Raw genomic sequence first — 10,875 nt, forward strand, 5'->3', positions numbered from 1 at the left:
TTCTGGATGGTGAGGATGTAATGTCTGGAAAGGCTGCAGCCATTGTTTGAAAACATAAACACTTTTTAAATGAGAAATCATATGCAGGTGGTCTAACATTTCCAAGGGACAAAGTGGTTGGTGCCCAGTGGAAAGCAAGTCAGGGTTATTCCCTGCCCTTGTCCACCAGCCAGCCTGTTCCACTTTGCAGAGGTGATCACAGTTACCTGCTTCTCATGCACTCTTCCAGAGATTTTCTATGCATATACATGCAAATGCATCTTTTATTGATATATTCCCCCAAATATTCCCCACTTTGCTATCTATTTGTACCTCCTTTGTTCTTACCTAATGATGTATCTTGAATATTTTTATACATTTGTACATGTAAGGCTGCCTTTAACACCTGCATGGAATTCCATTATATGGATATCTCATTATTAATGTAAACATTCCTTCAGTAATTGGCATTTAGTTTATTTGCAAATAGAGCTGCGATGTAAATTCCTCAAATGCGTTTCCTCTGCACATGTGCTACATTGGCATTTGCTCCCATGCCCAGAGTCAGCCCGAGAACAAAGGAGAAACATCCAGAAGAGCAGAGCCAAGGGAACCACAGGAAATGGAGCTGGAGCCCTGACAACTCATAACGCCCTGGCTTGAACGACGAGTGAAGTCAGCTGCACCCTGGGCTGCCCGTTATAGAGCCGAGAAACTCCTTCTCTTTCTCAAGCTAGTTTAGGTTGGGTTTTTTATTACGTGCTGCATGAAAAGTTCTCATTGGCACAGATGTTAAAATTCTCACAACTGAAATGTGTAGTGAAAAAAAGTATCATGAAAAATGACATGGCAATTTTGGTCTCCATAATCTTTTTTTTTTTTTTTTTTTGGCTGCGTTGGGTCTTCCTTGCTGCACGCAGGCTTTCTCTAGTTGCGGCGAGTGGGGGCTACTCTTCCTCGCGGTGCGCGGGCTTCTCTTGTTGCGAAGCACAGGCTCTAGGTGTGCAGGTTTCAGTAGTTGTGGCACAAAGGTTCAGTAGTTGTGGCTCGCGGACTCTAGAGCACAGGCTCAGTAGTTATGGCACACAGACTTAGTTACTCCACAGCATGTGGGATCTTCCCAGACCAGGGATCGAACCCGTGTTTCCTGCATTGGCAGGCGGATTCTTAACCACTGCGCCACCAGGGAAGTCCCAATAACCATCATCTTAAAATATAAACATCTTAGAGAAGAAACCAGGGGGGGTACACCAAAATGTTAACTGTGGTTGTGGATTGATTATAGGACATTGGTGTTCTTTGTTATTGTTTTTTGACGTTTTAAAGTTTTCTACAATAATAAGGATAACTTCCACTCTCATTGTCTCAAGGCAGGTTACCTGGAAGCACAGGCTGAGACAGAGATCCGGGGCACATGATTTTCAGAGGGAGTGTCCTGTAGGAGGAACCTGTAAGGAAGTGAGGGAAGCAGGGTTGTGAAGGGGAGGGGGCCATGCAAGGATGGGGGCCTTGGCCTAATTGGGGGATGGGCCCTGAAGTGTAAATTGAGCCACATGCATCCTCCAAGGCAAGAGGGCTGGCTTTTTGTATGCCAGGATTGGGCAGTCCTGGGGGTGTAAGTGATGCTGATGGAGGTGTAACCTGCCAGGTGGTTTCCTGTTGCCAAGGACAATCTGGAAGGTAGATCTGAAAGATAAGCCTTATCCACCAACAGGGCTGGCAAAGGTATTTGAATGAGACACCAACAACATCTGCAAAGTCATTTGGAAAAAAGAAAGAAAGCAAAATGCAAGACTGATCCTGCAGGGGCCAACGCTTTCCGCCTTTGACCTCTGCCTTCTACACTTGCTGCTCGGCCACCACTGAAACAGTTTGCAAATGTAGAAGTCTTGACTGTAAATAACAGAGAAACAGGACTGGCTTAGAGAGTTGCAAATTATACCGTTCTAAACATAGGACTCTTTATGAAAATAACTGTAGAAGAAAACAGTGATTTCGTTCTGTTTAAAAAAAAAGATCTGGAGCCCTGAGCAAAATGAAAGTAGACGCTTTTAAAATGTTATCCCTCGACTCATGTTACTGCTAGGTCAGAGATTTTCCCATCTGCAGGAGGAGCCCTCAGCGGGCTCACGGCTGCCTGCGTTGCCCCATCTTCTAAGGGGCTGACTTGTTATTTTGGATTAGGTGACTAGAGGAGCCAGTGAGTTAGGGAGAGGTGCCTGGGAATTCCAGGTCCTCCCTACGCCCTCCCCCGGCCCCCTCTCTCAGAGGGGTCTCCCCAGGTGTCTTGCAGTATTCCCGTAGCCCTGGAGGATGGCTACCGCGGAGACAGTGAGTGGTGGGGTTCTGTTGCTCTGGTGACCAGTTGTCCGGAGCCTCTGCGTTGGAGTTGCCAAGGTTCTGGGAAGAGGCTGGTCTGTCGGGTCCAGACTTGGAGGAATGCTGCAGAGCGGAAGCCTTCGAGAGCGGAAGCATAGCCTTGGCTCTACCTTCCCTCGACGATGTCTGTGTTCACGGATGTGCCCCTAGCCCAGAAGCTAGAAGGCAGCTTGCTGAAGACCTACAAACAAGATGACCACCCTAACAAGATGTTCCTGGCCTATAAAGGTAGGTGCCTTGTAGTTTTGGAGTGTGAGACCTAGTCTACCATCATTGCCTCTAGGAGGGCCATATTGGGAGAGAGCCCAAGCCTCCCCAGACAGACAGCTCTGCTCCTGTTAACAGAATTGCCCAGTGGGTAAAAGAGCAGAAAACCTCCTGGGTCATTCTGTGCCCACTGCCCTTCTCTGCGGGTTTCCCGGGATTTGGTAAGAGCTGTATCCTCTCCCCCAGCTCTACGCTTGGGGCCTGCGTGGACACTGTAGTTTCTTCAGCCTCTTCATTCTACCCACTCCCTCCTCCGCTCCTGAACTGAGAATGGATCCTAAAATGGACTGTTCGGGGAAGCAACCAGCCCTTGCCGTGGTGAAAGTCAGTGTCACCTTTGTTCAGTCTCATGTACCTACAACTCTCACGTTGTCTATCATTTTTGTCCTTTAAATGGCAGAGGTTTCTGTTGCCTTTTTTAAAAAGATGAAAATTAGATACATTCACTAACAACACATTGTTTTTATAAAAGGGGAAAAAGAAAAGGAAAGTTGTCTTTTCCTAGGTGACTTCCCAAAGCCCCAAGAGAGGCAGGACAGATCTGTGGGCTTTCTGAAGAGCCCAAACTCACAGATGCTGAGGTGGGCACTAAGAGCCCCCTCTTCCCTTACCCTCACAGTCTGCATGACCAGCCAAGGCCAACCCTGGGTGTCCTCTGTCGTGCGCAAGACCCGAACGCAGATCGCCCAGGATCCCTCCCTGAACTTTGAGTACATGCCAGTGATGGGCATGAAATCATTCATCCAGGCCTCCTTGAACCTCCTCTTTGGAAAGAACAGCCAAGTCATTATGGAGAACAGGGTGAGAAGCAGGGCCCTTTCCTTACTCACCGAGACACAAGGAGTGGAGATTGGGGATCGGGGATGTACAATCATAAACCTGAAAGAGACTTTGGAGGGGCCCCTTGAGGCTCAAAGAGTCCCAAGCTTGGTCACTGGAGGGCAGAGCCAGCATCAGGACCCAAAACCAGGGCTCTCGCACCAGCCCACATGATCACGTGCAAGCTCTTTTAAGAAGGGGATGATCTGAGTCTGAAGTGGGACTGGTATCACCATCACTCTTTTTTTTTTTTTTTTTTTTTTTAATGGTTGAAAATCAAAGAGGGATAATATTTTGGGACACATGAAAATTATATGAAATTCAAATTTCAGTGTCCAGAAAATGTTATTGGAGCATGGCCATCATCATTTGCTTGCCTTGTCGAGAGCTGCCTTCTGCTATAAAGGCAGAGTTGAGTAGTTATACGGCCTGAAAGCCTAAAACATTGACTACTTGGCCCTTTGTAGACAAAGGCTGCCCATGCCTGGTATGGACGTGAGCACCACGGGGGTGGAGGGTGTTCTTTTTGTTCCCTTATGCATCCCAAGTGCCTACTACAGTGTCTGGCACATAGTAGGTGCTCGGTAAATCTGGTTGAATGCGTCAACGGAGGTGTATGTGTTGGAGCATGTTGCTTTGACCTCCATGAGGAAGTGACCCTCCTTCCCCAACTTTTTCTGGGAAACATCAGTGCCTGCAGGTGCTACTTCTGCTTCTGTTTTGCTGGCAGGCAGGGGGTGTGCACACGGTAGGTGACAGCGGTGCTTTCCAACTGGGGGCCCAGTTCCTCAAAACTTGGCGTCGGGATTCTCAAATAGTTTACATCATTTCTTCTCAAAAAGGTGAGTGTTAGGCAAGTGAGGGCGACAGCAGACCCCCGTCCCCTGTTCCTGATTCCTACCCCATTTGCAATCTTCACTGTTGTCCTCCTGACTCTCTGTCATGAGGAACATGGTGGACGAGCCAAGGTATGCTTGTCCTTCTCCTATTATTGCCCTACCTTCGGCCACTGACCCTCCCCCTCAGGCTCACTCTCTGGTGTGTCTGCTTCCATCTTTCCACTTGCCGGGTACCAGCTGGTGGGGGATGTCTTCCCACAGAACCGCATGGACTCGTCTTCCAGGACATGGGCTTTACAGTTTATGAACACACCTTCTGGGACTCCGCACGGCTGCGCTTGGACCCCAGCATGCTCCTCGATGTGGTGGAGGTAGATGTGCCCGCTCAGAAGCAACCCCCGAGACTTGATTCACAGTTTTCCTTTCCTTTCCCGCCCCCTTCAATCACCAAGGCCTTTTCTAGGCTTGGATTCGTAGCCCTTTAGTAGGAACCAACACAGAGGACCACGTCTCCTCCCAATGTCCCGGTGCCACGACTTACGTGGTCAAGGAAGCGCCTGACGAGACAGTCTTTACCCGCAGCGGGCCCCGCACGGCTGTATCTTCGTGATCGGGAACATCGGCAACTGCAAGCTGACACAGGGTCAGTGGACACAGTTGATGGTCCTCATGAAGGTGAGCCCACCCTCCTACCTGGCTCCCCTCCCTCTCACCACTTCCCACGCCTCCATCGGTCCCTTCCTTTTCTCATTCTCCTTTCTCCTACAGAGCAAGCAGATATTTCCATTTTTTGACATTCCCTATCAAGGTTTAGCTACTGGTGACCTGGAAGAAGATTCTAGATTCTTACAATACTTCGTGTCTCAAGGCTTTGAGTTCTTCTGCAGCCAGTCTCTGTCCAAGAATTTTGGTATTTATGGTATGACGTGGGCTGGAGGAGAAGGGAAGGCCTGGCGGTGCCCCACCCTGGGCACAAGCGACCCGTTTGTCATCTCCTACCCTCTGGAGAGAGCCCAGGCCTCCAGAGAGGGCACTGGTGGCAGAAGGGAAGGGCACTGAGCTACCAGTCAGGTTCTGTGGCATGGTCTCAGCTCAGATGCTAAAACTGACTCTAGCTGACTCATTTCACACCTCTCAGGCTTCTGTTTGCCCCACAATAAGACGAGGGGTGGGAGTTTGTGATCTTTCAAGTCCCTTCCACCTTTAAGGCTCTTAGCTGTGGCTGCTTTTTCCTGCAAGAGGAGCCTGTGGCAGCTTCCCGGGGCGTGGATGCCAGCTTGGCTGGGCTGGGTGGCGGGCCCTGCAGTCCAGCCCTCTCTTCAGCAAGGCAAGAGGCAGAGACTGCGGGCACGGCCCGGGAATGGCAGAGGGGGCGCTGAGACAGGCTGTCTGTCCCAATGCTGCAGACGAAGGAGCGGGGATCCTCGCGGTGGTGGCACTCAATAACCAGCTCCTGCTCCGCGTCCTCTCGCAGCTGATGAACTGGGCGCGGGCCCTGTGGCTAAACCCTCCTACCGCGGGTGCCCGCATTATCACCTCTGTCCTCTGTAACCCGGCTATGCAGGGAGAATGGTAAGGCGCAGGGGTGGGGCAGGACGGGTGGGCGGAGCCTCTGGATACCCACAGACTTGCTGACTCACAGGATGCAGTGGCTGCTTCTCTTCCTGCCCACATTGCTTCTTTACTCTGTTTTTTTTTTCTTTTTTGTAACATCTTTATTGGAGTATAATTGCTTTACAATGGTGTGTTAGTTTCTGCTTTATAACAAAGTGAATCAGTTATACATATACATATGTTCCCATATCTCTTCCCTCTTGCGTCTCCCTCGCCTCTTTACTCTTTACTGAGGAGCCACTGTGTACCAATGACAGTGGCTATGCTGAGGGTTGCCCAGCCTTGGGGCAATGGGTAATAGGATGCTCTTTTTGGACACAGGTCAAATTATTATTGAATTATTTGAGCATTCCCAGATTGCAGGAGGAGATGAGGAAGCACCAAGGGCCTGCTACTCTGGCAGTCTGCCTGAGAGTCTGCTTCGCTTGCTTACATTAATATGGGCTGAACCCCCCCCCCCCTATTTATAACCATCCCAGGTGGATGCCTGGCTCCACCACTTTTGAAGGGAGAAGAGGGGAAAGGCAATGAGGAGGTTGAGAGCACGGGGAGACCTTATACTCTTAATTTCTTGATGTCCTTCCCTTGGCAGGAAACAGAGTCTGGAAGGGGTTGTAGAGAACGTCATGATGACCAAGGAAAAAGTGAAGGAGAAGCTCCGGCTCCTGGGAACCCCAGGCTCCTGGGATCACATCACTGAGCAGAAGGGGTCCCATAGCTATCTTGGACTCAACTGTAAGTGTCTAGGAAGGGACAGCTCCCCCCTTTCTGACCTTGTATTTGGGCTTGTATTTGAGCATAAACTTCATGGACTAGGTGACCAGTCCCTAGCTTCACCCCAGATTTTGATCCTTTCCTGAGGAAAGTAGAGCTGCTTTAAAGATTCTTCTGGATCCCCAGAAAGGCTGACACTCCCTGTCCTCCATAACTCACCCTAGGCTAGAGGGGAGCTAGAGGTGGCCACCTCAGGATCTGAGACCCTATGGTCATCACCAGCCCAACAGGTGGAATACTTGGTCAAGAAAAAGCATATCTACATCCCCAAGAATGGGCGGATCAACTTCACCTGTATCAATTCCTACAACATAGATTACATCACTGAGAGCATCACTGAGGCTGTTCTCTTCACAAAGGACTCAGAGAAATAGCTTCCAAAAGTAAATGACTCCGGATTGGAATAAAAGCTTTGGTCTTTAAAAAAAATCCTGTGCTGATTATTCATTGCTGCAATTCATTTCTCTGCAAAACACTCTCTGTCTCTCTCTCTCTCCATCAATTTATGAAGCATTGGTCTGGCCTCAGCAAAGAGACCCAGAGAAAAAGGGAATGTTTACGTTCATTGACCATCTCATATTTGTTGAGCACCTACCATATTAAGGCCCTGATCTGGTGTCTTAGTGCATTTGGTCTGCTATAACAAAATATCATAGACTGGGTGCCTTATAAACAACAGAAATTCGTTAAGATTCTTAGAGTTCTGGAAGCTGGGAAGTCCAAGATCAAGTCACCAACAGATTCAGTGCCTAGTGAAAGCCCACCTCCTGGTTCATAAACAGCACCTCTGGCTGTAACCTCACATGGTAGAAGGAGTGAGGGATCTCTGAGTCATCTTTCATAAGGGCACTAATCCCATCCATGAGGGCTCCACGTTCATGACCTAATGACATCCCAATACCATCACATTGGTGATTAGGTTCCAACATATGCATCTTGAGGGGACACAAACATTCAGACCATAACATCTGGGCATCAAAAGGTATGCAAAAAACAGGCACAGTCCAGTTCTTTTTCTCTGGAAGTTTATAGTCTAGTTGGAAGATGAGCCTTAATCACATGAAACAGAAGTGACTATTGGGTGTCTGTTAATATACGGAACTCTGCAAGCCCCCAGGATACTAAAAGGTATGAGACACTGTTGCTGCTCTTATGATGTCTTCCACCCCAGCTGGGGAAATACAACTCACTTGGTAAAAAAGAAGTTAATCATAAAAGGTGGCATGTAATAAGTGCCAAGTAAGTTTCAGGAAAAGGTTAACACAGCAGGACTTAGTTGCCCAAACTCTATACATTCCAAGGGGCTTCAGGACTGGCTCTTGACCAGTTACTGGGAAATGAAGTCTGAGCCCTTGGAGTTTCCTGCCTGACAAGAGTGGTTTGTATGATGGAGCCCTTGGGTCATGCTGTGTCAGTTTGAAGTCTAGGGGCTGGAGACTGAGTAGTTAAGGTGAGTTATGCAGGCACTGCATGTCCATGTGATTAACCCCCAATAAAAACTTTGGATATCAAAGTCTTGGCGTGCCTCGTTGGCAACACCTCACACATGTTGTCACACGTTGGTGCTGAGAAAATTGAGCACTGGAACAGGACAACTGGACAGGAAACTGGAAGCTTGTGCTTGGTATCTCCTGCACTCCACCCTATCTGCCTTCTTCCTTTGCTGATTTCAGCTGTATCCTTTCACTGTAATAAACTGTAACCATGAATGTAACAGCTTTACTGGGTCCTGTGCGTCCTTCTAATGAATCATTGAACCTTGGGGACTCCTGAAACACACATTAAATTAGGTACAGAGCTGCATTTTTTTTTCCGGCTGCATCGGGTCTTAGTTGTGGCATGCGGGCTCTCTAGTTGCTTGTCCCGCCACATGTGGGATCTTAGTTCCCCCATCAGGGATCGAACCAGTGTCCCCTGCATTGCAAGATGGATTCTCAACCACTGGACCACCAGGGAAGTCCCAGAGCTGCATATAGCACAAGGATTTAGGCAAGTCCATTCTCAGCTTCCTTGCATTCCCTGAAGATTGTTCTTACAGGGAGTGCAGACAAGTGAGCAGCCTCATGGGGTTGGGCTTAAGATACCCAAACCTATCTATCAAGGCTGGTGGCTCCTTCCTGGAAAATAAATAATACCTTTTCCATAAATTGTAATTCTTATGAGAGGAAGCAGAGATTCTGTCTACGGGTCTCATAACTGAGGAGGATTGCAAGCAAGCTCATGGAGCAAATGGGGCCATCTCCTTTGGTTTCCTGATGCTTAGAGATGAATTTATCTTGAGTTCCTGTGTTTACCCACAGACGAAGATTCTTATTTCAGGTCTTCTGAAGATTCTCTTGTCCCCAGATTCTAAGGGCTTCTAGCCTCAATGTCAGAAGATCTCTAGAGGAACCCTCAGTGCCTGTGGGTAGCATTTTTAACCATTCTCAAAGCATGAGGATGGAATTTATTCAGCCAGGTTCTCTCCAACCTCCTGAGCCTAATAAAATAATTCTAGTGACTTTCAGTTTATGTAGATAAGAAAGCTTTGAACAAGCAAAGCTTGGAACTGCCCGTGATCTCTCCTACTAGCTTATATGAGGTATGTGGGCTTTTGGTACCCCCAGCCCAGAATCCCAGCAGGATTTGGGAAGTGAATATCTTTTCACTCTTTGTTGCTAGTTGGCTTCAGGTCTCCGTTTTACATCTCTTTGATGTTCATTTAAGACTTCCTTAAAACTAGTTTCTGCCTTGATCACCTCTTTTTAATTTTTTAATAGAAATAAGTTTTATTTTTAACTTTCCAAAGTAAAAAAGCTGTTAACAAGACTTTTAGTTGATATCTAGTTACCTCATACAGCTTTTTTTTCTTTCTTTAAAATACACTTGCACTGCATTCTTTAGAAATTAGTCTAGGGCCTTGCCTGGTGGCACAGTGGTTAAGAATCTGCCTGCCAATGCAAGGGACACAGGTTTGAGCCCTGGTCCGGGAAGATCCCACGTGCCGCAGAGCAACTAAGCCCGTGTGCCACAACTACTGAGCCTCTGCTCTAGAGCCTGCGAGCCACAACTACTGAGGCCGTGCACCACAACTACTGAAGCTCACACGCCTAGAGCCCATGCTCCGCAACAAGAGAAGCCACCGCAATGAGAAGCCCGTGCACCATCACAAAGAGTGAATATCTTTATGACCTTGGGTTCTAGAAGGAAGCTTTATGTTCTGAAAAAGGGAGGTTTTCCTTGCCACCCTGCCTAAATAGATTACTCTGTGATCCAGCAATTCCATTTCTCAGAGTTTATTCTAAGGGAATAAAAAAGTGCCCAAGAATGTGTGTACAAATATGTTCATTATCAAAGTTTCGTATGATCAAAAATTGATATCTAAGTGTTAAACAAGAGGATTGGTTAAATAAATTATATCTATTCTTCTGAATACTATGCACTCATTAAGAATGAGAAGATAAATGTCAGTTAAGTGACCTGTAAAGTGAGGCAGAAGCATAAGGTGGGGTTAAGTATGTGGACCCTGCCACTTCTTACATGTGTGGCCTTTGGCAAGTCACTTAACGTTCCTGGGACTGAGCTTCCTCATCTGTAAAATGGGATATCAATCAAGTGTTACCTCATTGAGCTATTATGAGGATTAAATGAGTTAACATATGTAAAACACTTTAGAATAGGGCTTGGTACATAGTAAGCACCATATTAAGAGTTAGCTATTATTATAATACTTATGATGCCTTAAGTGAAAATTAGGTTACAAAACAGTATGTACCATAGGACTCCATTTTTCTAAGCAAATTACATTAAAAATTAATATATATTTATATTCAGAAAAGTCTGGAAGGATATGCTTCTAAGACATCTCTGAGTGATGGGATTACAAATAACATTCATTTTTTATTTGTATATTTTAACTTTTTATTACTTTCATATAAAAAACTACTTTTATTTAAAGTATATGCATTAGGTGGTTCTCAGTGATCGGATTTGCATAGCTTTTGGAGAAATAAACTTTAAAAGAAAAATATTAAAATAAATCATTGTTAACTTTTATTTTAAAAGTTTTATTAACGAAGATTACATAGCAGCATTATCTAATGAAAATTTGTGACCATCTTAAGAGTCCAACAATAAGGGAATCGTATCAATTTAGTGGAATATTATGATCCATTAAAATGATTGTTATTAATACCAATACCAAGTAGTATACTTATGCAACCAG

At 46.5% G+C, this 10,875-nt stretch overlaps 1 protein-coding gene across 2 annotated transcripts; it reads left to right on the forward strand.

Annotated features, from left to right (window-relative positions):
• Positions 1–781: 781 nt before the first annotated feature.
• GOT1L1 (glutamic-oxaloacetic transaminase 1 like 1) lies at positions 782–9,438 on the forward strand. 2 transcript variants are annotated; one of them, XM_082444411.1, is made up of 9 exons: positions 782–2,586; positions 3,245–3,426; positions 4,175–4,286; positions 4,545–4,654; positions 4,866–4,958; positions 5,052–5,202; positions 5,690–5,855; positions 6,490–6,632; positions 6,894–9,438. In XM_082444411.1, the coding sequence occupies exons 1-9, from the start codon at positions 2,481–2,483 to the stop codon at positions 7,043–7,045; spliced, it is 1,215 nt and encodes a 404-aa protein (XP_082300537.1). In that variant the 5' UTR covers positions 782–2,480; the 3' UTR covers positions 7,046–9,438. The 2 variants fall into 2 exon arrangements, with proteins under 2 accessions (XP_082300537.1, XP_082300538.1); XM_082444412.1 differs by having other exon boundaries at positions 6,836–6,977.
• Positions 9,439–10,875: the final 1,437 nt, after the last annotated feature.

The sequence above is a fragment of the Balaenoptera physalus genome, assembly GCF_965194825.1.
Source record: "Balaenoptera physalus genome assembly, chromosome: 21".
Classification (NCBI taxonomy): domain Eukaryota; kingdom Metazoa; phylum Chordata; class Mammalia; order Artiodactyla; family Balaenopteridae; genus Balaenoptera; species Balaenoptera physalus.

Bases quoted from the DNA above. Each gene is read 5' to 3' on its own strand.
- GOT1L1 (XM_082444411.1), top strand. From the start codon at position 2,481: ATGTCTGTGTTCACGGATGTGCCCCTAGCCCAGAAGCTAGAAGGCAGC. The intron at 4,655-4,865 runs GTAGATGTGCCC...CTTTACCCGCAG, and splicing joins TGCTCCTCGATGTGGTGGAG to CGGGCCCCGCACGGCTGTAT. The intron at 6,633-6,893 runs GTAAGTGTCTAG...GGTCATCACCAG, and splicing joins TAGCTATCTTGGACTCAACT to CCCAACAGGTGGAATACTTG.